Here is a 26191-nt window from a genome sequence, read left to right as displayed (position 1 = left end):
GAAAGTGGGAAAAAAGGGGTGAAGGCAAACATACATATTCAAAAACAAGTCAACCTTGAACCATGCTCGCAGGTATGTAATTATAGGCAGATTGCCTTGGTTGCAGGTAAATACTGCAATCAGACAAACTGTTTTAACTTACCAGAGTATGTCTAGTTACCCGCAACTAATTTTTTTTTTTTTTTTCCATACGGTATCTTGTCTCTCCCATGTTTCCCTCTCGTCGTCAGGACGGTGAAACATCGCATAGATTAAATAAAATGTGCAAGTTGCACTGTCAATGAGAGAAGATATACTTTGCTAGGACTATATCTCGATGGTACGACCTCGCTTCCATGGCTATGCTCATGTTTCCTTTTCTCCCGCAGGATAATGTCCTGCTGCCCTCCGAGAGAAGTTTGATATGGGCATACCGACTGCCGTATATCTTCCTGTAAAGGGAGATAAAACAGATAACAACCTCTTCACCGACAAAAATGAGGCCAAGGGGTGGCGGAGATATAGATCGCTGTTCATCGCTCTATATGTCTTCACCCGATTTCTTCGTCTAATTTCGCAGTGCCTTCGCTTCTGCAGTGGAAGGTTACTCCGTTCCATGCTGAAGGGAACTGCAGACGGGAGTGACGATGTATCTATCTCTTGGGATACTCACTACGGTCAGGGCACTTAACCACCGGCTGGTTACCATAGGCGCCGGGCACATGTTTTATTGTACGCCGTTGACATCCCAGGGGGGAAGAAACAAATAGTACCGGTTGCTGAGACATCTTCCACCTGATCATCCTTCTTTCTCCCTGCCATGGCTTCTGTCCACGACATTCCTTGCCTCTTGTCAGATGTTTGCTAAAGTACAATACGCAAGCAACGCGCGAACTTCACGCCACCTCCCACCGGTAGCCGAAGAGGCGCCTTGAGAACCCCCTTTCCTTGTGCCCTTACAACTGCTGTCCCGGTCCTAGACTACATTTGTGGTTGTCTGTGTCTCTCCACGCAGGTAGTATGCGCAGGCCGGCTTCAAACCTTTCTCGTATATTCCTGTCAACATGACACAGAGCCGGACACTTGGTGCGACCCTGGCAGAAACCTGGACCACCACTCTGCTTATTATTTTGATCCGGCAGGAAGTTTGCCGGACACAACAAACTATGACCAGGAGTTTCAATACGTGATCAATTTGTGCTCTTGCCGGCTGATGGCGGGCCGATATATGAAACTGACCCCGCGCGTATGGCGGAGGCAGTGTAGTTCTATACCGACTGAACAACACAAGATACAAACAACTCCGTTTTGCATAGAAACGATAGCATTCTTGTTACTCAATTTTGAAAGACCGGTGTCTTTTCACTGTTTCTGGAGACGAAGCGAAGTGACGGTATAGGAGGTGTTTCGTAGACGTCCGGTAGCCAATACTAGAGCAAACCCGCATATACGGCTGTCCAATAATCCTGACAAATCTCTAGCCCCCTAGTTCAGGTGTGATTCACCGAGCGATGTGTCCTATCAAACCCCAGTCCCGTCAATATCAACGCCGGCATCCAAATAATCATTCCATCTCGATGTTTGAATGTTTCTCGTAGTTCTTTGATGTGCCTCGGAGTTTACTCTCTGGCGGAAAGTTTACCCGAATTTTTATATCACGTGACACCTCGACCTCGAGAAAAATTGCCTTCGGGGGAAGAAGCGCCAAAGATAATTTTTTTTTTTTGGTTTTGAAGCAGCAAAGCTTTCATGAACAGAAGTCGAAGGGACATTCTAAGAAGCAGAGCTGCGATGGATGGCTGCGATAAAAGAGCCTGAAGAGCTGTGTTTTTATTTCCAGCTCCTTTAGCGCTGCGCCCTCCACCATTGCCCGCAGAGCTCACGGATTTTCGACACAGGAAACAGCTTCAGACACCATGGATATCCATAGATGTCGATTCGTGCCATACAATCCGCAAGCGATCAACGCGCTGGCCTTTTCGCACCCTCCCTCAAATGAGATCCAAGGCAGAGGTTTTCCCACATTAAGACTTGCGATCGGACGAGCGAATGGTGATATCGAGATTTGGAACCCTCTACGTGGTGCCTGGTTTCAAGAATCTATTCTTCGTGGAGGAAAGGACCGCAGCATCGAAGGATTAGCATGGACACTTGACCCAAGCGAAACTATCGAAGGCAAGGAGGTGGCGGGAAAACTGCGACTCTTCAGCATTGGATATTCCAGCGTCGTGACGGAGTGGGATTTGGAATCAGGCCGCCCAGCAAGACATTCAAGCGGAAATTATGGAGAAATCTGGTGTCTAGCAGTTCAGCCTCAATGGAGGCCACGGCGCAAGAAGGATGGGGATGCTGCTCCTGCTAGAGAAGAGGGATATCTGGGACAGCATTTGGCGGTTGGGTGTGCAGACGGTACTATCGTGATCCTGTCTACAGAGGATGGAGATTTGAAATACCTGAAAACTATAAGGTCGTCAACGAAGCGTACGAGAGTTCTCAGCATTACGTTTCAGAATCGCCATACGGTTGTTGCTGGGTATGCCGACAGCACAATTCGAGTATTCGATATACGCAATGGCAGCTTGCTACGGACGATCTCTCTCGGCAAGGGCCAGGAAAAACACACAAAGGAATTACTTGTTTGGACTGTCAAGTGCCTACCTGATGGCTCGATAATATCTGGGGACTCGGCCGGTGAAGTTCGGATTTACGACGCGAAGAACTACTCTCTGGTTCAAAGATTGCAAGGACATCAGGCGGATGTTTTGGATATCGCTGTTAGTGCAGACGGAGAATCCATTGTTAGTGGCGGTGCAGACCAGCGGACGGTCCTCTATAAACTGAAGCGCCGTGAAAAGCAAATGACGACAAGAAGATGGGCAGAAGTGATGCATCGACGATATCATACACATGACGTCAAGGCCCTCGCAGCTTTTGAGACTAAGGATATTAGCATTGTTGTCTCGGGAGGTATGTACATCCCAATCATTGAGTAATGTAGATCTACTGCTGACATGCTATCTACAGGCCTTGACACCACGCCTGTCGTTCTTCCGCTGAGGGAGCTTGGAAAGGAGCACCACCGAAAACTACCAAACCTACCACAGATACCTCAAGTCTCATCATCTGGCGCATCTCGACTCCTAATGAGTTGGTGGGATCGTGAAGTCAACATTTGGCGTGTTGCTGGCTCATTTGGATCTGATATGGAACAGCACAAGCTTGTAGGAAAGATCCTATTCCAGGGCGACGAGCACCTCACATGCGCGACTCTATCACGGGATGGAACTATACTCGCTGCTGCCACTATATCGGAAGTTAGGTTATTCACTTTAACACCGGATGAAGTGGATGGCTTCCCTAGTCTACGGGTGCACAAGATAGAGCTTCCTTCTCGATTAGCCTCTAACGGTGCAAAGAACGTCGCCATATCGCCTGATTGCAAATGGCTATGTGTACTGCGTCCAAACAACGATATATACATGGCTAAGCTTATCAGAGAATTCAAAACGAATTGGATCCTTGAAGTTCTGCCCAGTTTACAAAAGTTGACCCGCCTACCAAGACAAACACGCGTCGATAAACCTCTTCACGGCACACTAGGTTCTTATGAGAGAACTGTACGCTGTATCACATTCTCAGGTGACAGCCGGATCTTCGCCTGTGGTGACCTCGCTGGGTATGTGGACGTTTGGTCCCTTGATCGCAGGAATGATGACCCTGCCACAATCCAAGAAACTGAGGATGCAAATGCGGATTCTTCAGACGAGGATTCGGATTCAGACGACGAGGACAGCTTACCATCTGGGGTGTGGTGGAAACACACGCCTTCTGAAGCTATTCTTCCTCGCCTGAACTCCAGCGTTCTGCTGATGACCTTCCGCCCTACCCTCGAAGCATCTAACATATCGAAGAGTAAACGGACATCTACCATGCCAGTTCCCCATGAATCCGAACTCTGTGCGTCGGACGACAGGTTAATGATATTAACTTCCGAGCATCATTTAACTGAATTTAACGCGCTTAAAGGAAAGCTTTCCGACTGGGCAAGAAGAAACCCGAAGGCGTGTATGCCCTCGGAATTTACCATTATTAAAGATAGAGCCATGGGCGCCATTTGGGACATTGCAGGAGGTCGAGATCGCCTCTGGCTGTATGGTCCAGCTTGGCTCTGGATGTTTGATTTATTGCAAGACTATCCAGAGCCACAGCATGCCAGTACCTCGGGGCATCCATCTCCTCACAAGAGAAAACGTCAAGACCATGAAGAACATAGCACCGAAGGGGAGAGGAAGAAAAAGAAGACAAATACTGGTGCAGGAGACAGAGTGGCGCTTGCAGATACTGAAGTCGGTTTTGGACCGGCGATTAAGAAAGGCGTGGGAGCAAATGGGACGAATGCCGAATTGGTACCCATTGAGAGCCAAAAGAATGACAACTCGCTGCCTGATGATGAGGATGATGATGATGATGGTGACATCGATGAGCTTGCTCTCGCTAACGAAGCGACACTCGCTTCACTGCGCAGACAGCAGTTCCCTGGAGTTAACGGACAGGCTATAAATGGTAAGAGTGTCCTTTCCGGGCCAGAATATCGCCGTTCCTATGCTGATAACGAGCCTGTTCTAGGGAACCATCTATCAAATGGATCAGGGCATGGGAATCAGGTAGCGAAGCTATCCACGCCAGAGCCAGAATCAGACCACAATGCAGAATCACGCCCTCGCCAGTGGTGGTCTATCTTCAAATATCGAGACATCCTAGGAATTGTGCCTTTAAGCCACAATTCTCAATCCACAGTGGAGAGTGCAGATCTATCAGAAGCAGAAGACGCGAAATCGGTGCCTCTGGAAGTCGTGGTGATAGAGAGACCGATATGGGACGTTGACCTGCCGGGCAGATATATACGAGACTACGAATAAATAAATAAATAGATATTGTGTAGTTACTGGAATAAAACCTTGAGCATTTCATCGGCAAACGCCTCGCCTTTCTGACTATCAAATCACCAACAACAAACTGACTTAACTAGCGCCAAGCTGAGGCACAACCGCTGCAGGAGGCGCATTAGAACCTCGCCCATGCACCGCTTGCATGAATCTGTTTCAGACGCAGTGCAGCATGGTAGTTAGTTATTGGGCTATGATGCAAGTATTGCTTCTGCCTGGATGACTACGCCGTCTACGTCAGGCGGCAGCATTAACTACGGTGCAGCGGACAGAAGCATCAACATCGCCTTATAAACAATCTTCCCCTCTATCGTCTAGATTTCATCTTCTAACGTTCCGTTGTTTATCGTTTTCGCCATTTAATCATATCTTCGACTAGTTAACTAGTTATCAAATTGTGGCAATGTCTTCTTCTGGGGCGCCGTACTGTATCATCTGCGGCGCATTAATCCATAACCGCACCCGCCGCAATGAATGGCCCGGTCAATACAGAGCCGGTAAGCATGTCTGTTTTCATCATTATATCAACAGTTATGGGACAAATCCTGCTCACACTATTCGATTAGTCCGAGCTGCTTCATTGAATGAAGAGCCATTCCTGACAGGCGTGGCGAGGTTTGTACATGGCGAAAGACTGCTACGTGCGCCATCAAACCCCTACGAACGATATGAAAACGACAGGTACACCAATGAGACCAAGTCGGACGAATTTCCGTCGCAGGGGAGAACCTCTGAAGATCATCCATTACCTGGCTTCGTATTCCACGATGCCTGCTGGGGGATCCTAAAGGCGCTCGTTCATCCCCAAGAGATCTCTATACCCCGGCTATATGACCTCTGTCTATCATTTCCTTCACAGGAGTTCGGTCTTCTTACCTGGGGCCACGGGTATGAGAGCAGTGTCTCTGATGCTGAAATAGTAACACAGTACCGGTCAACGTACCAGCAATCCTTCTTTCTTCGGGATCCCTTTGATATCCCGGAGTTACAGGAGGCACTTGACGAAGCAGAAAAAGAGAGATCCAACGAAAGCACTGCTGTACGCAATATTATCACCGAGAGGGCTGACTGTGACAAGTTCTACTCTCTACCATTTGAAATTAGGGAAGATATCCAATGTATGCTCAGCCTGCGTGATGTATTCAATTTACGGATAGCTTCAAGGTCATTTGGTAGCATGCCACTATCCCAGCATTTCTGGCGGTCCCGATTCCTACCATCTTTTGAAAGGGGGTTCATCTTTGAAGCCCTACGTCCTCAGTTGGATCAATCAACATCCGGCGCGACTATTCATTACAACTGGAAGGCTCTGTATGAGAAAACAAACCCGAACTTAAAGCATTTCGAAGCTATACGGAACCGAAAGAGAATATGGGAATGCAACAAGTCCCTTGCAGCATTGCTTATTTCACAGCCTCCGTTGGAAGATGGCGGTGCATATTCCATGGAAGAACATAACCATGTCCTCTGGCGGACAGCAGCAGCCAAACCACTAGAACCTCCCCGAACGCAGCCTGGTAGGGGGCGGTTTCCTGGCTCTGCTCCACTCCCTCCTCCCAGCATTGTCAAGGAACATGCAATTCGTGTCCCTATGCAGGTATCGCATGTTGGCATGTCCCTTGTTTGTTTCGGAGGGAATACATATGTTTCCGGCATACGCATCAGCACACCAGACGAAAAGGAAGTTCGGCTGGGCTACATCCGTCCTGACAATGAAGTCATTTTCGACATTAGTCAGAAAGGCGCAGAGTCGAACTCTCATCCTCTCACAGGGTTTGCCATCTGTGCTGATCCCGGCGGTATTCGAGGAATCAGAACAGCCACGGCAGATGGCACCTTATCAAACTGGGCAGGCGATCACCATGACGTGCCCAGCACCTTACGCCTATGTCTCAACGAACGGGTAACACACATCAAAGCGAAATTTGACGTAAGTAATATCTTCCATAAAAAACTGTAATAAATGGAAACTAACTTAACTCTTCCCATCACAGGCGTTCAGAATGATATCCCTCTCTGTCCCGGAAGAAGAGAAGATACATAGCCAGAACCCGCCTTGCTTGTCTCCACGCAAAGCAACGCTCTGGTACCCGCATATACCGTGCGAACACCAGTCTCTGCATGAACTAGATTTTGTATATCAGGATGAGCCTCAGCCTTCCCTGCTGAGTTATCAACAGCCTCATATACTGCTTATGTTCGGTGGTGAGAAAGGGAGTTATCTGCCCTACCTTACTAAGATATCAGTTAGTACGTTGGGGGGTATATTGACCTGGATTGATTTCCATTACGAATGCGACGGAGCACCTCTCAGCTGTCTGCCTGTGTACCAGGCTAGAGAAAAGCATGGCAACCAGTCGAAGATACAGTTTAACATTGACGGACCCGGTGGTGAGAGAGTCACCGGGTTCAGAGTGAAAGATAAGCAGTGGCGGACTCCAAAGAACGAGCCGATCAGTTTCAGTATTGCGACGCTGGAGGTAAGGTATTCATTCGCCTCTGTTTGCAATGCCTCAGATATCTAATCCGGGTCGTTTGGTTTATGTTTTAGGTTACTACGAACCGTGGAAGGTCTTTTACGTTTGATGCCAATGTGCTTCCGAAAATCAGGCTGCCTTTGGGACATGGCCAGCAAAAGAAGAAGAAACTTGATATCGAACCAGGCTCGACTATAACTGGCATATATATCACCCACGTAAGTAGTCTTTGCTGCAAGTGTTCCCTTGTCATAATATGTAGTATTATCTGACATTCTTGTACAGGAGCCTCCAAATGGATTGACGGGGCTTGGTATAGTTTCTGAGAAGGTATGAGTATAGATGATAGAGTGAGAAGGAAAGTTATGAAGATGAAGCATTTTCATGTATTTGAGCTAGCTATTAAAACAGCGTAGAATAGCGCGGCTAAAAAAAAACAGAGCTAAATGAACTCATATCATAAAGCAGACTCGTCCCAGAAAGAAGGGCGGAATGGAGTAATTGACATGACGAAGTAAGACATGACAGGTAAAAAGTGTGATAGATAAAGAAGAAGAAGAAGAAGAAGCAGAAGCGACGGAATTGGTATGCTGGCGATGGGCGTATTAAGAAGCTTGAAAGCTGGGGAAGAGAAAGTCAAATCAAAAGGATGGACTGTGAGTACGCAGACAAAGCACTTTTCTATTAGAGTAAGGATCGTTTGTGCAGTGGATTATATGTGTATGTATATAAGAGGATAAAATAGGCGAGGCGGGTATATAAGGGGAGGGAGTATATTAATCCAATAGGTGCAATGGCGGGTATAGATTAAGGGGGGAAGATTTAGTTGATCAACAAAGGAGACGTAGAGTTGTGCTCGGTAGACGAGGCTGTATAGAGGTTGGTTCGCTGACCTGATTAGTTGGGTGGTTAGGTAAATAAATATGCAAGGAGTCAGTTGCCCTTGATTAATATGTTTCCTTTCCCATTTGTCGCATGTAACAAGAACCAACATGTCCAAAGGAGGATAATCCAAGGTAGCAAGCAAACAGGCTTAATACGCGCAGTAGAAATGGGACGGGATGCCAGGAGATTCACGTCATGCAGAAGAAGATCGGAGTATGAAGAGGTCTGGAGAGAAGTATAGGAAGAGTAAAAAAAGGCCCAGAAAGGATGTCTACCGGAGCACCTGAACGCCTTGGTATATATCGTGATGCCGACGAGGAAATGGAAGAGCCAGAAGAGAAGAAACGGATCGAGAGAGAGAGAGAAAGGGGGAAAAAAGGGAAGAGATAGTATTGGTATCAAGATGGAAAATGGGTCGGTCAAGAAGGGTTGGGTAGAAAAGAAGAGTCGGCCGTTAAGTCAAGGAAGAAAAGGGTTCGTAGAGGTGGATTTGACGTCGTACAACTTTGACATCAGGGTTCGTTCGATCATGACGGCGTGAAAAGGTAGTATGGATAGAGGAATGCAGAGCTGTCATCGATGCCTCCTAGACGGATCTGGATTTGGCTGACCCGTCCGTTCAACTCCACTCTGTCCCGTTGTCGTTGCAGCTGCAGAGACAGGAACCTTGACTTCGTCACCGGGAGCCGGCGCCGAGACACCGTTGGGATTCAGTCGGCTGAGTTCAGTTGCGATGCTCTGGGCGACGTATCCACGAAGCTCACGCTCTTCACGTTCATCCTCTTTTACCAACCGCCTTCGTTCTTCCTTGGAAAGGTTCTCACGACGCATGCGTCTGATCTCGTGGATGACCCAGAGTAATACCTCATCGGGAGCACGAGAACGGTCGAGGCCATGTTTGGCAGGGTTTCGTACGTAGCGACGGGTAACATCCGTGGCTCCATCGATGGAGAAGGCGATACAATAGGCCATTCTTCGGTTCCAGCCTGGAAGCATGTTAGTCGCACGGACGGAAAAAAAGAAAGCGAAAACGAAAGCAAAATAGAATGAGAGGGGGGAAGAATGGATGCTTACCTTCTGTGTAGAGGCGGGGATTGTCCCAAGCCTCTTCGCAGGCGTCGACATGAATCCATCTTTTCTGATGCTCAGAGTAAACTTCGGTCCATACGTGGTCTTCTGAGTTCCAGACCCAACGTACGCGGCCACCGACGGCTCTGCACAGCATGCTAAAGCAATTGGCCCACTCGCCTACTCTGCCGCGTCTGGACTGCAGCAGAGTCCATACGTCAGAGTATCGAGGGAATCGCTCAGGGCTGGCGCAGGAGGGCTCTGAGCAGATGTAGAGTTCGACTCTGGTGGCTCCCCGGGCGGTTTCGTCTGGAGTTGGGGGCGTCATGCCCTGAAGAAGGGTTGGTCTGAGGCATCTCGAGCAAGGGGGATTATTGATGAACTGGAAGAACGAGCGTTTGAACCATCTACCACGGCTAGTTAGTATCATATCAACTATAGAAAGAGAGAGAGAGGGGAAAAAACAAAAGGGTCCGTACCTGAGGAGAGCCTTGATGACGCAGTCCTGGTAGCCCCAGGTTGGTTTCACGTTCTCACCCATGCTTGCCGCCTCTGCCTGCAGAATCTGACACTCTTCCTCTGCCTCTGCGTAGAGACGGTCGAGAGGAACGTGGGAGAGCGCCTCGTCCAGCAGGCCAGGGTTCTCATATTTCATAGGTGTTACGGAAAGGACATGGAGGAGGTTGCGAAACTTGAGGGAGGCAGAATCCTGTGGCGGCGTCGGAAAGATAGGAAAACTGCGAATAGACGAGTACGATGGCGGCTGCGAGGGCAATGGCCGGCCGTGGGCGTGCTGGCTGTGATGGTGAGGATGATGCGGTGATGCTGGCGTTGATGCTGGCGTTGACGACGAAGGCATGGGCGAAGAGGTGCGTGATCTGGATCGTTCCTGGAGAGTGTTCAACCTTCTTGTCCGCAGCAACTGTTCGAACTGGCGAGCGAGCTCGGAGGCGTCAACGGCAGGGCCCGAGCCTGCCGGCCGTCGAGATCTGTCTGTCATTTTTGGCGATGGCCTTTGGCTGTTCACCCGGAGTAGGCTGGAGATGAGATGGATAATGAGGGCTGGCAGTCAACCGGATGACTGTCAGCGCCCACCGCAGGCCAGCCGGACCGTCTTCAGTCGGGCGAAGGTTTTCAGTCTGTGTTCTTTTCTGACGCTGCAGTCGGTGTCGTCGTCGTCGAAACGAGTGTCGTGATTGATGCTGGCGGGCGGTTTGTGAGAGAAAGAGAGAGAGAGAGAGAGAGAGAGAGAGAGAGAGAGAGAGAAGTGAGATCGATGGGAGGAGGTCGGTTTGAGTCGCTGAGCCGTCCCGTCCAGGAAGAAGGAGACGAAAAGATATGTTTAGATGATGCGCAGCAAGCACAGCCCTTGGCCCTTGATTGCGGTTCCACGCTAACCCTAATCGTCGACCCTTTTTTCGTTCTCGCAGTCCTCGTCAGCGAACAGCTTGTCTGCTTGACGCTGCAGCTCTTTCTATCGGTTCTATCGAGGCCTGGTTGCCAGCTGGCAGGTTATGTTAGCGAACGAGAGCGGTAGATGTTGAAGTTGAAGTTGAAGTTGAAGTCGAAGTCGAAGTCGAGAAAGGCGAGCGTCGCGGAGGGAAAAAGCGGCGTGAGGTGGCAGAAACCAACCCTCGCCCAAGACAGGCAAAAGAGTAATGGGCGTATGCGGATTACCAAGTTACAGGCCTCGTAATGCTGTTTAGGGTGGGTACCTGACGGTACACGCGGTACGGCCAATACGCAGACGGTGACGAGGCCCCTGGGTACGCTAGTCCGCTTTGGGGCGTCAGCGTCGTCAGCCTCTTTTGCTTATGTAAGATTAGAAGGGGGAAAAAGTACTCCGTACCTACCTCCTCTTGTCTCTGCAGTCGGTCCCCGTCTCGCCCTTTTATATACGGAGTCCCCCGTATCCTCTTCTACCCTCGTCCATTCCCTTCTGCCTCGTCGTCGTCTTGTCTTCATCCTCGTCCTCGTCCTCGTCCTTCCTTCGTCATCGTCGCCGTCGTCGCCGTCCGTCGCCGCGTCGTCGTCGCTTCTGCGGCCTCTGTCTAGATCGTCAACCCAACGACGACGATCGCCAAGACCTCGGATGAAGCTTACGCGGCGTGAACAGTGACCCATGTCTTGGCGCCGCCTAGCCTTCTTCGGCCATTGCAGACGCTTGCTGACTCAGCACTTGCGTCGTTCGTGTTAGAAAAGAAGCGAAGGCGCTGGCAAAGCGACAAGTAAAGCAAGCAAGCAAGCAAGCAAGCATGGGAAAGCATGGGAAAGAAAAGGCAAAAAAAGCCGGGCTTCCCTCTAGACGCGTGTTTTAGGTGTGACTCTCGACTCCTCCTCCTGCCTGGCCTGCGACGACGCCTGCGACGACGACAAGCCTGCTCCGTATGGAGTCCCGCCTCCTGATGTGTTATAACGACATAATTCCCACCTTATAGCCCACCTTAACCCACTGCTATTGTTGCTGCCTAATTCTCTTATAGGAGGAGGATGCTGGCCGACTCGCAGCGAACCGAGAAAACCGGCCTTGCGGAGACTTAACTAGCTCCCTGAGCAGGGCGAGCTTTGTGGGCTCCCTCTCCACGCGCGTCACCGACTTGTTCAGGATCAGCGTCTCTCTCTCTCTCGAACGCTCGCTACGCGGATAGAATATGTTGGGCAGGGTTAACTGGAAAGCGATCGATCAGATCAGCGGTCTCTCCCTTGCAAAGTAACCGGTTTTATACTTCTCGTAGATCGATCGTGGCAGAGGGAAAAAAAAACTTGAATTTGTGGATAACGAGTATACTAATAAGGTCTATCAAACTTCGAACTGCTTACAGCACGGCAAACGCAGAAACATAGCTCACTGAGCTGTCTTGGACCGAGAAGCAGTCAGAGCTCCGTTCGTACCTTATAAAGTAGAACTTGCCCTTCTTCACCCCGTCCTGCGTCACTGCTGCTCCCATGGTTGTTTCTGCCTGATGCTGTAATCCCTCGATCCCCGCCATCACCACGCCAATCGGATGACGCCCGCATACAGTGTTTCCAGTCCGCCGTAATGCTTCCTGAAATACGTCCGTATTGCCACTGGCTATTGCAGACATGCATGCCATGTCACACGCAGAGACGCTCTCGTGGATAGCCCACATATATTTCTCCTTGTTGTATGACTTGTCGTTCTCTCTCAGCATCCGCCCTGACGACGCTGCACGCACTTCCTCCGCCGCCCTTTCTGCGGTCAGCATGTCCGACGGAACCGGTAGAGAAGGGTACGTAAGCGGCAGCTTGTAGGTTGTTGGGCCAGGTGCCTGCACGTAGTACGTATATGCGAACCTCGTGCCCCAGTGACAAAAGTCAGACGAGATCACAAACGCGTTCTCTTCGTCAGCCAGGTAAGGCCGAAGGATCGAGCCAAACACTCGCTCGTTTGCCGCAGAGGTGCTGCCCACCATCATCGGCACTAGCGGGGGGTAGGCTGACGTCGGCATTGTGGGATATAAGCGCTGCAGAAGGCGGTGGATGTACGGTAGATGGAGCTCCATGCTGTGTTCCTGTTCGTCAACAGATCGAGACATTCTAGAAAAGGGCCTGTCCGCTGAGGAAGCCTCCTGCTCGATCTTAGCCAGCACCTCGGTGTCGAGAGGCAGCGGCATAGGCGAAAGCGGTGTCAGGTATTCGGTCAACTGTGGCACCGCGATGGTCGTAAGATGGAGGTGGTGGGATGGGCCGATCAGGAAGATCCGCTTTCTGGCTCCAGCTATTAGTCCCCTTTCTCTCTCTCATATCCATATTTATTTCGTCTTGTCTCAGTGAAGCTTACGCCTTGGATAGGTCGAGACATTTGTACGCAAAGGCCGCGCAAGGGCCAGAGTAGGCATATCCTGCATGTCTACAAGACAGTCAACTGGTTGGTACTATGCATCTCAAGCCTTTGTATCTTGTTGCTAGTTGTCAATGTACTCACGGAGCTATGATCACTCTTGCTCCCGGCACTGGTAGCTTGCCCAGCCCCTCGAGCTCGCCAGGCACAAGGTCCAACCACTGATCGAGCTGTGCTTCCAGGGTTGGCCCGTGGTCGGAGTACCAGGAACCGGCGTGAGTATGGCGGCGGATAGACATCGTGTCTTGTACAGCTACTCTGTATCCTGTCTCTTGTGTCTCTGCTCTCTTCGCGTTGACGATCTTCAGAAATTGAGAAAGAGACGTCCAAGCAAGGTGAAACTCTGTTTTTGGTTAGTTGCGGGGGAGGGGCTCTTTACTCTTTCGGCATCCCGGCTTGGCATCGACTAGCTAATCGGCATCCCGAAACTCTATTATCTAATCAGAAAATGGTCGAACAACGCCGCCCAATTCAAACAGAAAATGATACCGATAGCGGTAGATTGTAAGATAGCATCGAGAACACGGCCCGTTATGAGTTTACTCCTGAATAGCGATGTCATAGATATGATCTTCTCTGTGACACTCGTATTACTATGTGTAAATCATTTACCCTGTCTTGACACTCGCGCGAGACCGCGTAAAAAGCCATTAAACCCATTCCAGACTAGCGGTATCAGCCTGATACACGTAATAATCATCCAACCAATAAACATCGATTATTCAGATCTTGGCATCCCTGAGGCTGTAAAATACGCCTCTTCTCACTGCAATGCGAAACGCGACCAAAACCAAACCTCGTTCATCCCAGGCGCAACCAAGTTTCCAACCTCACCTCATCTCAACACTTCACTTCTTTATAGCCATTCTGGCATCTTCGTCTCATCTGGCCTCATACTGCGCACTGCCGGGAGACGCAATAATATAGTGAACACACTCGACAATGAAGCGCAAAGCCTCCCTCTCAACGATCCTCTCTCCCCGGTCCTCAACATCCTTCTACGACCGCACCGTCTCTCCCATCCCATGCTCAATCGGTGATGCCATGGTCATAGACGACACACCTCAGCACCTTCACAGCCGGACGAGGAAGCGATTCAGAAACGACCGTCCAGACGAACAGGCTGTCTACGGTATGCCATGTCGTCACTACACCATCATCACCTTGCTCACCCGTCATCTCCGTTAACTCTTAACCTCTCAGACAACACCTTACGATGGCTCTTCTCCGCCCAGAGACAAGCAGAGAACCACGGACTCTACCCAGAACCCATCACTAGTATCGACGACAGCCTCGAAAGTCTTGAAGAGGACTCTTCCTTCCAAGAAGACTCTACGACTTCTCTACCAAAGCCTGACCCGTCGCAAAAGACGCTGCATCATTTCTTCCGTCCTGCGTCTGCGCCTGCTCGCGTGTCCCTGGCAGAAGCCAACGGTAACTGCGCCGCAACAAGTAACAACACGGATACAAACCCCTCGGCCTCAACGTCTACTCATATCATGTCGTCGCAAGTGCCCAGCTCTTCTTCCACCTCGGTCGGTAACGCCTCATTATCCTCATCTACCTCTGGTGCTGGCCCTGGTAATGGGACCGATACGGTTGAATGCGAAGACATCGATATGGACAGAGATACTCATACGTTCACAGCTAGTGCTACGGCCTTAACTCCGGCATTCCAGCAGAGGGCGTGGATGGACGGCAAAGACCTCACTCAGCCTTCAAGTTGCTACTATCTTCTCAGCTAGTAGACCACAAGCGTCTTTTTGTTTTTTTCCCACATTTTACCTTTTCACCTTTTTTTGGAAAAGCTGGTGTTTGGCATATTATTACCAGGATTTCTCTTAATTGTTTGCTGCTTGTCTTCTTCTTTCATCATAGCTAAGCTGGGGTTCCTGATGGACGGCTGGAGTTCGTGTGAGGGTCATAACTGCTGTGCTGGTCTATGAAACTGTATAATACTCATCAATTTTCCTTTCAGTCAACTATACTGCCGGGATAAAAAATATCAAAGACATCTTCCGCTACCCACAAACAAAAAAACATCTGCAATCCCTACAGCTTAACTGTCCTTTTATCTCTGACGTCGTAAAAGCCTTTTGGGCAGAGGCAACTGGCTTAGTCATCCCCGCCCCCAGGAAAATCGGCCTTTGCAACCGCCAAACCGACGAAGGCAAATGCTGCGCCCGCCTCAGGAGTTTCAGCGTCTTCCTTCGCTGCATAGGTAAATATCACAAGTTCTACTGCGACGAGCAAGTCTCCTGGGGGCTTCTTCTCCCCTTTCCCCATCTGCCGAACCGAGCGTCGATAAACCCCGATCTGGCATCCGCTTTTAAGCTGTGTTTTTATACCTAACGACCCACACGGAGGCTTAAGTTAGCTAAAGGGGGAGAAAGACGAGACACCCAACAGCCAGCAGAAAGACAGACAGACAGAACCGCATCTCTCCTTGCTTACCTTCTTCCTACCCTCGTTTAACGGGCAGACGATTCGCCTGCTCTCGTCGGTCATTGCTCTACCATAGCTGAGCACGCTGTATCATGACCTACTTCGCACCGCAAACCAGCTGAGAACAACATCCCTACACAGCCCCCGACAATGGTTGGTTCAAGCTTTGAGAAGTCCGTCAAGGGCGCGACCAAGTCGAAGGTATGGAGTATCTTGTCGGTTTCTCGATAGAGGAGTCTGGATCTAACGTTTTTTTTGTGGGAAAATAGAATGCTGCCCCGAAATCAAAATACATCGAACACATCCTCACAGCCACCTACAGCGATGCAGGCACGGCCGAGATCTTTCGCACGCTCCAGATCAGACTGCGCGAGTCGGCGTGGACAGTCGTTTTCAAAGCGCTTATAGTGATACACATGATGGTACGCGAGGGTGCCCCGGGGGCTGCGCTCGCCTATCTCTCGCAATATCCTCGGAAATTCGCGATAACAAGCATCTCGGACGGTGTGTACAATATTCCCCTCGACGAAGAATATAAATAATGGCCGCGTGAATGAACAAGAGGACTTGTTTGTTTTGCTGATCTCGTATGGCTATAATAGCACAGTTCCAGGGAGCGAACATATGGAGATACTCGGAGTATCTAATCGCGCGGTCTCTGGCCTTCTCAGAGACAAAGACGGACTATGTTCGCAACGGACAAGGCAGACTGAAGACCTTAACTGTCTCAAAGGGTCTATTGCGAGAAACAGAGATTGTTCAGAAGCAAATTAAGGCTCTTTTGAAATGTGATGTGCGCATATACCATCTTGCGTTTGTTTGTTTATCGGGAACCACCTTTACTAATTTATTTCTTTGACTAGCTCCTGAGTGATGAACCCGATAATGAAATCACTTTAACTGGCTTCCGGCTAGTGACGCTTGATCTGTTGACGCTTTATTCTGTTATGAATGAGGGTGTCATCAATGTCCTGGGTTAGTGGCTCGCTGCCCCTTTTGGCGTGTATACACACAACTTCTAACATATCTTGGCTAGAACACTACTTCGAGATGTCTCGGACAGACAGCGAACGAGCATTGCATTTGTACAAAGTTTTTAGCGCCCTAACGGATGATGTCGTTGCATTTTTACGAGTTGCCAGACAGTACGAACATGCTACTCGACTTGAGATACCCAATTTAAAGCATGCATCTACGGATTTGGCGAAGTTGCTAGAAGATGACCTGCATGACCCCGATTTTGCAATCCGCCGGAAGGAATACCGTGAACAGAAGTTTGGAAAATCCAAAGGTGAAAGTAGCTCAGCATCAAAAGCTGCAAAATCACAACCCTCGTCCAAGGCGAACAATAGCACGTCTTCTAAAGACGTACCAAGCTCTGGTACTAAAGCTCCAGCTGCGGATCTAATCGACTTCTTTGGGTCCATTGAGGAAAATCAACCGCCAGCGAATCAACAGCTACCACCACAACAGCCACAGCAGCAGAATACGCCAATGCAATTCCAGCAAACAGGTTTCCAGCAGCAGCCGGTACCAGCCGAGTTCCTACAGAATCAAACGGGATTTGCCCCCAATCCAATGGGACAAAACATCAACCCGTTCGGCCAGTACGATACACAAATGCAACAACAGCAACAGCAACAACCTCCAGCGGCCCAGCCACTACAAGCTTCTCACACAGGCGCTGGATTCGGGGGTTACACCCCACAGCCTTTCCAGAGTCCAAGTCCACTTTCTGCTATTCCACAGAACGGGGCAGTTCCCTTTCAGCGACCCATGACAGCGGGTGCCACACCACGGGCCAACAACCCTTTCCGACAGTCTATGCTTCCCACCGCAGACAACTTATCATCCCCCCAGTTACAGTCTCCTTCAACATTGGCCATGAAGCGGCAATCTACCAACCCGTTTGCGAAACAACCTCCTGCTATCCCTCCACAGTACCAAATTCCCAACCCCAACCAATACCCAATGCCATCATCGTCTCCACCCCCTTCACAACAACAGCCTCAGCCCCTTCAGCCTCAGCGAACAGGAACAAACCCGTTTGCGCGGCCTCAGCCACAACAAAGCCAGGAAGCACTACCGGCCCAACGTCTACAGCCAAACCCAACTGGCAGCACAAACCCTTTCCGCCAAAGTGCTTTTATAAACCAAGCCACGGGTCAAGGATGGCAGAACGTTCCGCAAGGAACCATGGGCGGACTAGAGAAGCTAGAAACCATCCCTGTGTTCCCTCGGCCAGGTCAAATGGCATAGCAGAGATTCCGATCATGTGTAACATTTCCCTTTTTCTCAGCCTTTTGTTTTCACCTTCTACTCTTCCATTCTATTATCTTCACGCAAACCCCATGCTCTGGCTTTTTGTTTTTTTCTTCTTCTTTATTTATTTTGGGATCCCCCCCGAGCGTGCATCTACATGGGAGCTACAGTTTTAAAAAAAACCTGAGGGCGGAAAACAAAGTCATGTCCTGGAGACCGGCAAACAACCTCAGACGTTGTTTTTTTCTCTACTTTCCCTATGACCATTGATTGATATCATCTCTTCCTTCTATTCTACTTGACAGCTTTCACGTTATCGTCTGCAGTTCTATAGATGTTTACCTGCGTCCATGAGCTCTCAATATCAGAATAGCATTGTTAATTTCCAGCATCATTTTTCGCCTAACCACTATCCATATGATCTCTTCCCTTTAAGATACGACTAAACAGAGATTCTGCTCCAGTAAAACACGGATAAATCAAGAGAAGTGCTGGTTAGTGGTCAGATTTCTTGTGTGTTAACATTTTAGACCCGCCAAGTAGTTAGTTAGCTTGTAGCGGTTTAGCAGAGGTTGAACCTCAGCACAAAGTGTTAATTGTTTAATTTAACGTCAACCAATGCTACTCAATGCAACAACATCAATTTATCCAGAGAGGTTGAAAAAAATAAAAAGAGGCACACCATCATCGTCGCGATTAATTATTATTTAGAGAAAGAATACGGCAATTTATCCAGATTTCATGTCAAAAGGCCAGAAGATTAAACCACCTCGCGCTCAGTCTTGACTCGCTGGTTGCCCATCCATGGCAGACGTCCAAGCGGGAACTTGATGAAGCTGTTGTTTGGGTCTGCCATTCCAGAGAGGGCACAGTACCAGGCGAGTAGAGCAGCCAGGATACCAAAGAAGCCGCCGGTCTTGATGAGAGGTATGTAGATCTTCCCAGGGGCAGATTCGATAAGGTGACCAACTCCAAGGAACAAAAACGCGAGGTCGAGAGTGAAGAAAAGGAGGACGAAGGCGATGTTGGTCTTGAAGGTGCAGACAAGGCAGAGAGTGGTGAAAATCCACCAGGACTAGATCGAAGATCGCATTAGCAACGGGGTTGACGTGACCCTAGGGAACAAGGGAGCAATATACCATGAGCCAGAAGCCGGTTACGTTGTTTACACCGGTTATACCGTTCGCTTCCTTGATATTTTCAATGATATTGAAGCCACCAGGAGTGAAGATAATGCCGTACGAGATCCAGAATCCACCGTACGAGGAGAGAGCAGTGGCTCCAAAGGTGTTTCCAACGGCCATTTCCCTATATTACGGTTAGCACTCAAAAAAAAGGGCAAGAGAGTGTAGACAGGAAGACGGCCACAACTTACCACATGCCAGCGAGAAGCTGTACCAATCCACCGTACCCAAAAGCTGAAGCAACGACAAGATGAGGCGCGGTGACGCCGCGAGCTTGCATGTTGATCAGACTAAGCACCATAGTGGTGAGGGCGAAAGCAGACAGTCCCAAGGGCCCAGGGTTTGCGAAGGACTTGCTGGGTGCTGCTGCTGCTGGCGCTGGTGCTGGCGACGGCTGGAATTTCCCAAACGCAGCTACGCTGGTGTTTCCGTTGGCTAGAGGACCGTATCCATAGCGAGCTGCTGCCTCTGCGACTTCTCGCTCTTCGACAGACATGCCCTTGAGGGAGCTCTCATGGGTCGTGGTTCTACCAGCCGTGTCCTTCTCGATATCGGAACTCATTGTGCCAGACAGCTAAGTCAAGATTCCTATATGGATGGTCAGCTTCCAGGATATACATTATCCTTAATTCTGTCTTCTACTTGAATTTGCGGGTTCCATCTTGACCAGAACATACCTTTTTGCCGGGTAAATAGCAGAAAGCAAGTAGTAAGACGAGCGACTAGAGCTGCGAAGGAAGGAAGAAACAAGAGGAGAGGAAGGATGAACGCAAACAGCGGGGAAACAACGGTAATTAATAACTATTTAAAGGGACATGCACAGCATTTACAGCTGGCTCTTTGGGGGGGGGGAACCAGGGCGTCCGTATGGATGTGTACTCCCCGACCCCCAAACACACCGCGAGCTTCAGCGAGCGGGCTAGATACTACTACTGCCTTTCTCGCATGATATTTTACTCTCTAGCGAACATGCCCATGTCGATCTTCACCAGCTCCACCCAAAGAAAAGATTCCTTGCATGGGGGTTTGACCTAAAATAATGAAGAGAGGCATCCTCCCTGTATCGTACAGAGTACATCAACCCTCCTTGCTGGGAGTCCAATTCCCACACAGAGAGCGAGAGGGTCGACATGTACTCTGTACGAAGCGCATACACAATACCGGCACTTCCTAGTAACCGTTCTCCGTTCTTTAGGGTCTGTTCTCGCTGGCGGATCATCATTCAAGGTGTGATCTGGAGCTACAAAGTGTCTGCTCACAGCCCATAGGTGCACAGAGTTGTACGGGGTGACATACAAGGGCTTGTTTCTACCCTGGTCGGCAAACTCACAAGTTTGATACATGGGAGGACAAGGAGGCAGCGGGACGGCCGGGGGGTTGCCTCCTCCCTTGGGTCGTACCTCTGCCCAATTTTTTCGACTCTCAGCCCGTTGTCTGAGCTATATCGATCTTCTGGTTTCCGCCCGGGTTCGGCGCAGTGATGGTGAAACTTCCCTCAGCAGCCTCAACGCCATGATATCTTCTTTGTGGGAAGGACTATCTGGATCCTGCCCATTTGCTCATGGCTTGCTGTGTGTAATTCATGGAATACTTGCTTCGTACAGAGACCGATCTCCAGCTTGTCTGGGGAATCTGGCTTTGGGGGATCAAGCAAGCGGACGTGGATCCCCGACCCAACCATTCATTAGCTAGAAGGCGGGCTAAATTCATCCGAGGCAGTCAAGATCGAGGCTGGAACGGACATCCACATGCACAAAAGTATTTCAGCTATCGGGGTGTCGCCCGTATCAACTGCTGTCTACTACGGAGCACTTCGTACGGAGTACAGCGAAGCGGAAAAGGGGTAAAGACTAAGATAAACAAAAAAACTCGACATGATGCTTAACTGTCGACTCGAGTTTTCGGAAAGGCCAAAAATATGTTTACTAAATAAGCTCGCTTTCCCCTGTTTGAGCGATGGAGAAATGGCAAGCCAGGGCCGGTTGTTTGACCGAAAAATATCAGAGGGAACAGAACTTAAAGGATGCAGTGCAACACATTCACATGAGGACAATGTGACCTCGTATTTTATATCGAATGGAAACTTTCGCATGCATGCACTGGCATCGCTGGATGGAATATATTTTATTTTAAATGATGCGACGGGGGTGGAATACTTCGAAGGATTTGGCTCTCGATCTGACTCGCTGGAGTCCCGTCTGTTAAGAAAGGAGAAAAAGGAAAGCTTGCATCGGTAAGTGACTCGGACAAGCATCTCCCCCGTCGCTCTTCACTCTAAATCTATTGAGTTCTGTCATCAGCTTAGCCTGTGGCTTGAGGATACAATTTCCTACATACTATAAATCGGTTTCACCATTCCATGGCTTCTTGGTGGTGGATTGGGTGGCGGATATCACTCGCCTCCACAGGGACAGACAGACGAGGATCAAGAGCTGCTTCGATTTAGCGGTGGACTTGTTTTATTTGGCGAGCCCTCGACCGTTTAAAATGGAGTTGTCAGATAAGAAATTTAAGAACGAACTTGATGAATCGCAAGCATCAAGCTAATCCAGGGGAACAGAAGTCTAGGCTGGGCCTGAAGGAAATGCTAACCACGGCTCTGCATCCGAAAAGCAAAACCAAGCTCTGAGCTGTCCTCGCTTGAGAAAGTCAAGAAATTCCGCTGCATCAAATCATCATATTCTGCAGGAGATGGCGCTGTTCAAACCGGTCCTCCCTACCACCGCTCTCGATGTTGACCCAAGGAAACCAGCTCGGCCTTCCGTCTCCAGGGAAACTTCTCTTGATCATCGCATTCCTGAGCGGTCGTCTCCTCCAAACGGCGGGTGAGAAGTTGAATATCTTTACACCGCCGTACGGGATACCTAGTGCATGTTACTTGGAGAGCCAGGCTGCCGATAGAGGTTCCATGGTTATAGGTGCATCGTTCCACTCTTCGGACAGAAGAAACAGTGGATTTCGCTGCAGTGATGAGCCCCAGCTTCACCGTTCAGTGGAACAAGGGCTTTTTTTGGGGCTTTTGCTAAATGTCGATCCGACTCTTATCGATGGAGCTTCATGTTGAATGTCTTGCTAAGGCATTTACTTTGACCCAACTAGTTACATGTCCAGAAACGAAGACCAAAATTGATATGGTATGTGGCTAGACGCAATTGTATGTCGACTCCCAAAGTGTTACGAGTGTATGGAATGAAACAAGCAGGTGAGCTGAATCACTGACATGGCTTTCAAAGTCGTGGTCGTGCGTATTGATAAGTTTTGCTCTTTGACAGAGACAGTACTGGATAAAAACTAATCAATTATCAGGGTTTGCCCTTGATATCCATAGCTAACCACTGGCTGTTACTCACAAGAAAGCTCGAAGCTCGTTTCTTCGGCAGCTATATACAGTAGTTTGTCTATGCTCGTTGGACAACGTCACCTATACCAGTCACGATATAGCACACAGAATGATAATGCAGAGGCCGCGGCACTTTGAATCTACGAGATCCTGATGTCATAAGCATGCATCGCATTATTTTGCACCTGTCTCGCATGTCGGCGTCATGTTGGGGGGTTTCAGGGCATCCATCGCGGACGTTTGCGGGACCCCAGCTCGTTTGGAAGTCTCGCTTTCTCTTGGATATTAGTTCTCCAATTGTCCCCGAGTTCATCTTTCCCAATTCTCTCTATATCCTGGGCAACTTGATCACCAATGTCCTTCCATTGGTCCCCCTCATCTAGATCTGTAATAGGAACAATGTCTAGACAATGCCCTGCCCAGGAATCATGGCGAATATCCGATGGAAGCTCATCATACCAAATCGTCCTGGAGAGAATAACCTCCCCAAAACCAATTAAGTCGATGAATGGACCATGGATGTAAGCTTTATCTAGCGCAACTGCGGCAGGACGAACGAACTCACGAGTGGTCAGGTTTCGAAGTACCCATTCCTGGTCTGTGGGATAAAATGTACTTGGAATCAGAAATGTACGTACTTGAAGGGCGCCTGGTTCGAAAGTGTCTTTTACAGGAATGTTGGGGAGGAGGCACAAGATATAGCCAGGATTGAGATGCTGGGGGTCATCATATCTGGCGCCAGCTAGTTCAAAGAGGTTGACGGGAGACCAGGCATAACAATCTTCCATATCGCGAGGCATTTCTTCTGGGTCCAGCCCCTCGTCTAATTCATCAAGATCTTCAGGCCATAGTAGTGTTGGGGGGTAAGGATTATCTCCGCCAACCGTATCTAAGTCACTGGTGCAGATGACAGGTGTTCCAGCCCAAGTGCCCAAGGTCGCCATGAGTCGCCGTACGAGTACAGGAATCATTACTTCCCAGAGACGACGACAGGTAATTCCCAGAGTAAATAACTCCTGCGCAGACAATGAGTCAAAAATAATATAGTGTATCTCAACGGGCAGTCCCGCTAGGTCGGCCTGAGTAGCTCTGGTTTGCAGAGATGTATGAGAAGTAGATGGCACGAATGCGGTGACTGACTCTCTTCGCCGTTGTTGTGGAGTGCTCGTTCTTCCCTGAACAACGGGTTGAAAACTTTGGGCGGCGGCTTCCACTAGCGAGGATGGGAAGATGGGCCTGGCAAATTGAGCAACGAGATCATATGTAGGAGCATCAAATAGTAAATCACTTAAAGTGTGGCCCTTATCTCCACAAGCAGAGGTATACCAAAAAAACTGTTGGCGAAGCTGAGGCGCTACCAAGCAGAATCTTGGTTCTCGTCTATATGGCATTGTCAACCTGGGGTGCCAACCTAGGTAAACCTAGGATTGAATCGAGGAGTTCACAGTATTGTTGCTTGCATAGAGAATGGTTATTATCAAATCCGGTTCTGTTTGATGAGTTCGATTGATAACGAGGTAGCCACCGGGCGTTATTACGCTTTATTAAATGACGTTAATATTATGAGGCTGATTCTCCACGACGTTGCCGAGACGGTTATTACTAATACCGCTCTTAGCGTGACATCGGTAGGATTGTTATGATCCTCGGCGGTCTAATAACGCGGCTGTTCTTTGCAGCTGGCTGTTGAATGATTTCACTTGATTCAATAAGCCGCCGTGGGAGTCGGAAGATGAAGAGCAGACGTCTTGAGAAACAGTCCGTAGAAGAAACTCGAGGCCAGCGAAGGGATTGGTAGAGCCATCAACATCTTCATTACCAACCTTCTTCTGGCTTCTATCAACTGCGAGTTGGAGGTCGTGAAGGGCGTTGTTGATCGCCCCATGTTCCTGGTAGATATCTGATTAGAGAGTCGCTTCTGACATGCGAGTAGGTTGAACAGCTTACCGTTTTGGCGCTCTCATCTGCAGAAAACCTCCTCCTGACCTCGTCTGCTTGAAGGGCAATCTCATCTCTCTCCTTTCGTATATCCATCAGTTGGTTTCGTAGCGCTAGGACCTCCTTCTTCTCCTTTCTTAGACGCATTGCAAGCACGTAATTACTGTCCAGCAGTTCGCTCATTTCAAATAGCCTACCCTCCAGCTCTGTACCAAATGCCTCTACCACCTTGCGTTTTCGGGTCCATTCTACCTGGCGAGTGCGATTTGACTCCCGTTCTATCGCAGAATCCAGCGTTGATAATGTCTTTTCTAGTGTTTCACGGCATATCTGACTGAGAACGTCGGCAGCATTCATGCCACTGCGGGATGGGATCTGTGGAGGACGCAAGGATGGATTTACAGATGCTGGCTCTCGGACATCCGCTGGAGTAGATCGAGTAGACTCTTCTGCATCGGACCATTCCTGCAGAGCCGAAATTTTAGGGAGTCTATGGACTCGAACGGGGACAGTTGACCGTCCCTCGCTCTTGTCTTTCTTCTGACTGGCTTTTCCTTTTTGTGTGGGAGCATCGGTCCCCTGGCCCTTTTTCTTTCGTTTCCTGGAATTCTTTGGTGCTGTGACTTGATTCTCTGTGTTATCTTGGTCTCTAACTGAGCTTCCCTCCCTTTGGGCGGTATCTGGCTCGACACCTTGAGCTTCTTGGGCTTCGGGCGATGGCAATTGGTTTTCTGATACTAGGTCGCCCACATCATTTTCGGCTGCTGGGCTGGGAACTACTGGATTATCACTCGCTTCCTTGCCATCTGTTTGCTCTGATGCTTCTTCATCCACCTGTTCGTCGATAATCGGGGGAGAGTGTACTCGGGGTGACTCCGTAGGCTCATTCCCCGGTACACTGGGGTCATTTGGGTCTGGTGAATCGCCGCGATCTAATCCTGCATCCGGAGTCGAGTCCTTGGGCGAAGATTGTAGTTGCTCGCTTCCGTCCTTAGCTTCAGTTTCGTGGCTCTCAGGGACCTCCGGCGGTTGCAGTAAGCTCTTGCGTTTCTTTTTCGGATGTTGAACAACTGATTTCCTCTTTCGTCGCCTCTGTTTTGGCCCGGCTGGCTGCTTCTGAGTTACATTGGGTGATCGGACATCGCTATCCTGATTTTCATCTCTAAGGGAGGGTGGTGCAGAAACCGAGGACTCGACCGAAGGCCTGATGTTCTCTAAAGGCGATGTATTCCGTAAGGAGGATCCAGTAGGAGATGCCGTTCGCCTGATTGACGAGGACCTCCCGCTTGCTCGTTTGTCTGTGACTCCAGGCTCGAGTTGCGGTGGCTGTCGTACACTGGTACGGTGGGCAGTGGGTGAGCTCTCTATGCCCGAGCTTTCAAATGATTTGCCTATATATATCCCGTCAGCGGTTGTGTACAGACCGGTAACAGAGCCACTGTGAGCCTTACTTATCCGTCTCCGTTTTGAGCTCCTCTCCTCTGGCCCGTCATCATCAGGAGGAATATCATATATCGACACATCATCGTGCAGTTTCCGCGCAGAGCTACGGGCTGCTGAGCGCCTGCTAGATGCCCGGGATGGTATAGAAAGCTGTTTGTTTGAAGTTGTAGAGTGACGCGACTGAGGTGTTATGGGGGGTTTCTCGGGAAGGCCTGGGGGTGACTGAGGCGGAGGAGGCGGGGACGGCGGAGCTGGAGATCCAAAGGTGAAGCCAAAATTGACATCTTTGACTTTGTGATTGCTGTGATACAAGTAGAGAGCAATCAGTAATCGCATTTATATTCGCAGGGACAAGTTGACAC

The 26191-nt window shown here is 49.5% G+C and overlaps 11 protein-coding genes across 11 annotated transcripts; 6 read left to right on the top strand and 5 right to left on the bottom strand.

Annotated features, from left to right (window-relative positions):
- Nucleotides 1-1895: 1895 nt before the first annotated feature.
- On the top strand, nucleotides 1896-4898 carry ARB_06218 (uncharacterized protein; the record flags this gene model as incomplete). The annotated part of the gene is made up of 2 exons (XM_003015860.1): nucleotides 1896-2946; nucleotides 3004-4898. The coding sequence occupies 2 exons, from the start codon at nucleotides 1896-1898 to the stop codon at nucleotides 4896-4898; spliced, it is 2946 nt and encodes a 981-aa protein (XP_003015906.1).
- Nucleotides 4899-5328: 430 nt separating this feature from the next.
- ARB_06217 (uncharacterized protein) lies at nucleotides 5329-8011 on the top strand (the record flags this gene model as incomplete). The annotated part of the gene is made up of 5 exons (XM_003015859.1): nucleotides 5329-6855; nucleotides 6920-7405; nucleotides 7477-7620; nucleotides 7688-7732; nucleotides 7931-8011. The coding sequence occupies 5 exons, from the start codon at nucleotides 5329-5331 to the stop codon at nucleotides 8009-8011; spliced, it is 2283 nt and encodes a 760-aa protein (XP_003015905.1).
- Nucleotides 8012-8554: 543 nt separating this feature from the next.
- On the top strand, nucleotides 8555-8677 carry ARB_06216 (uncharacterized protein; the record flags this gene model as incomplete). Its single annotated transcript, XM_003015858.1, has 1 exon — nucleotides 8555-8677. One exon carries the CDS (start codon nucleotides 8555-8557, stop codon nucleotides 8675-8677), a length of 123 nt encoding a protein of 40 aa, XP_003015904.1.
- Nucleotides 8678-8860: 183 nt separating this feature from the next.
- ARB_06215 (uncharacterized protein) lies at nucleotides 8861-10010 on the bottom strand (the record flags this gene model as incomplete). The annotated part of the gene is made up of 2 exons (XM_003015857.1): nucleotides 8861-9273; nucleotides 9362-10010. 2 exons carry the CDS (start codon nucleotides 10008-10010, stop codon nucleotides 8861-8863), a joined length of 1062 nt encoding a protein of 353 aa, XP_003015903.1.
- Nucleotides 10011-10111: 101 nt separating this feature from the next.
- ARB_06214 (uncharacterized protein) lies at nucleotides 10112-11014 on the top strand (the record flags this gene model as incomplete). The annotated part of the gene is made up of 3 exons (XM_003015856.1): nucleotides 10112-10387; nucleotides 10494-10866; nucleotides 10893-11014. 3 exons carry the CDS (start codon nucleotides 10112-10114, stop codon nucleotides 11012-11014), a joined length of 771 nt encoding a protein of 256 aa, XP_003015902.1.
- Nucleotides 11015-12171: 1157 nt separating this feature from the next.
- ARB_06213 (uncharacterized protein) lies at nucleotides 12172-12990 on the bottom strand (the record flags this gene model as incomplete). The annotated part of the gene is made up of 1 exon (XM_003015855.1): nucleotides 12172-12990. One exon carries the CDS (start codon nucleotides 12988-12990, stop codon nucleotides 12172-12174), a length of 819 nt encoding a protein of 272 aa, XP_003015901.1.
- Nucleotides 12991-14159: 1169 nt separating this feature from the next.
- ARB_06212 (uncharacterized protein) lies at nucleotides 14160-14962 on the top strand (the record flags this gene model as incomplete). The annotated part of the gene is made up of 2 exons (XM_003015854.1): nucleotides 14160-14349; nucleotides 14421-14962. 2 exons carry the CDS (start codon nucleotides 14160-14162, stop codon nucleotides 14960-14962), a joined length of 732 nt encoding a protein of 243 aa, XP_003015900.1.
- A 1289-nt stretch (nucleotides 14963-16251) lies between these two features.
- Nucleotides 16252-17921, top strand: ARB_06211 (uncharacterized protein; the record flags this gene model as incomplete). Its single annotated transcript, XM_003015853.1, has 3 exons — nucleotides 16252-16479; nucleotides 16526-16637; nucleotides 16699-17921. The coding sequence occupies 3 exons, from the start codon at nucleotides 16252-16254 to the stop codon at nucleotides 17919-17921; spliced, it is 1563 nt and encodes a 520-aa protein (XP_003015899.1).
- Nucleotides 17922-18684: 763 nt separating this feature from the next.
- Nucleotides 18685-19670, bottom strand: ARB_06210 (plasma membrane ammonium transporter (Ato3), putative; the record flags this gene model as incomplete). The annotated part of the gene is made up of 3 exons (XM_003015852.1): nucleotides 18685-18999; nucleotides 19064-19232; nucleotides 19300-19670. 3 exons carry the CDS (start codon nucleotides 19668-19670, stop codon nucleotides 18685-18687), a joined length of 855 nt encoding a protein of 284 aa, XP_003015898.1.
- Nucleotides 19671-22666: 2996 nt separating this feature from the next.
- On the bottom strand, nucleotides 22667-23839 carry ARB_06209 (uncharacterized protein; the record flags this gene model as incomplete). Its single annotated transcript, XM_003015851.1, has 1 exon — nucleotides 22667-23839. The coding sequence occupies one exon, from the start codon at nucleotides 23837-23839 to the stop codon at nucleotides 22667-22669; it is 1173 nt and encodes a 390-aa protein (XP_003015897.1).
- A 246-nt stretch (nucleotides 23840-24085) lies between these two features.
- ARB_06208 (uncharacterized protein) lies at nucleotides 24086-26165 on the bottom strand (the record flags this gene model as incomplete). Its single annotated transcript, XM_003015850.1, has 2 exons — nucleotides 24086-24337; nucleotides 24396-26165. 2 exons carry the CDS (start codon nucleotides 26163-26165, stop codon nucleotides 24086-24088), a joined length of 2022 nt encoding a protein of 673 aa, XP_003015896.1.
- Nucleotides 26166-26191: the final 26 nt, after the last annotated feature.

The sequence above is a fragment of the Trichophyton benhamiae genome (genome assembly GCF_000151125.1).
Source record: "Trichophyton benhamiae CBS 112371 chromosome Unknown Abenha-G-c-322p01.r1, whole genome shotgun sequence".
NCBI lineage: Eukaryota > Fungi > Ascomycota > Eurotiomycetes > Onygenales > Arthrodermataceae > Trichophyton > Trichophyton benhamiae.
The sequence above is the reverse complement of the archived record's forward strand: the minus strand, read 5'-3'. Positions and strand labels throughout refer to the sequence as shown.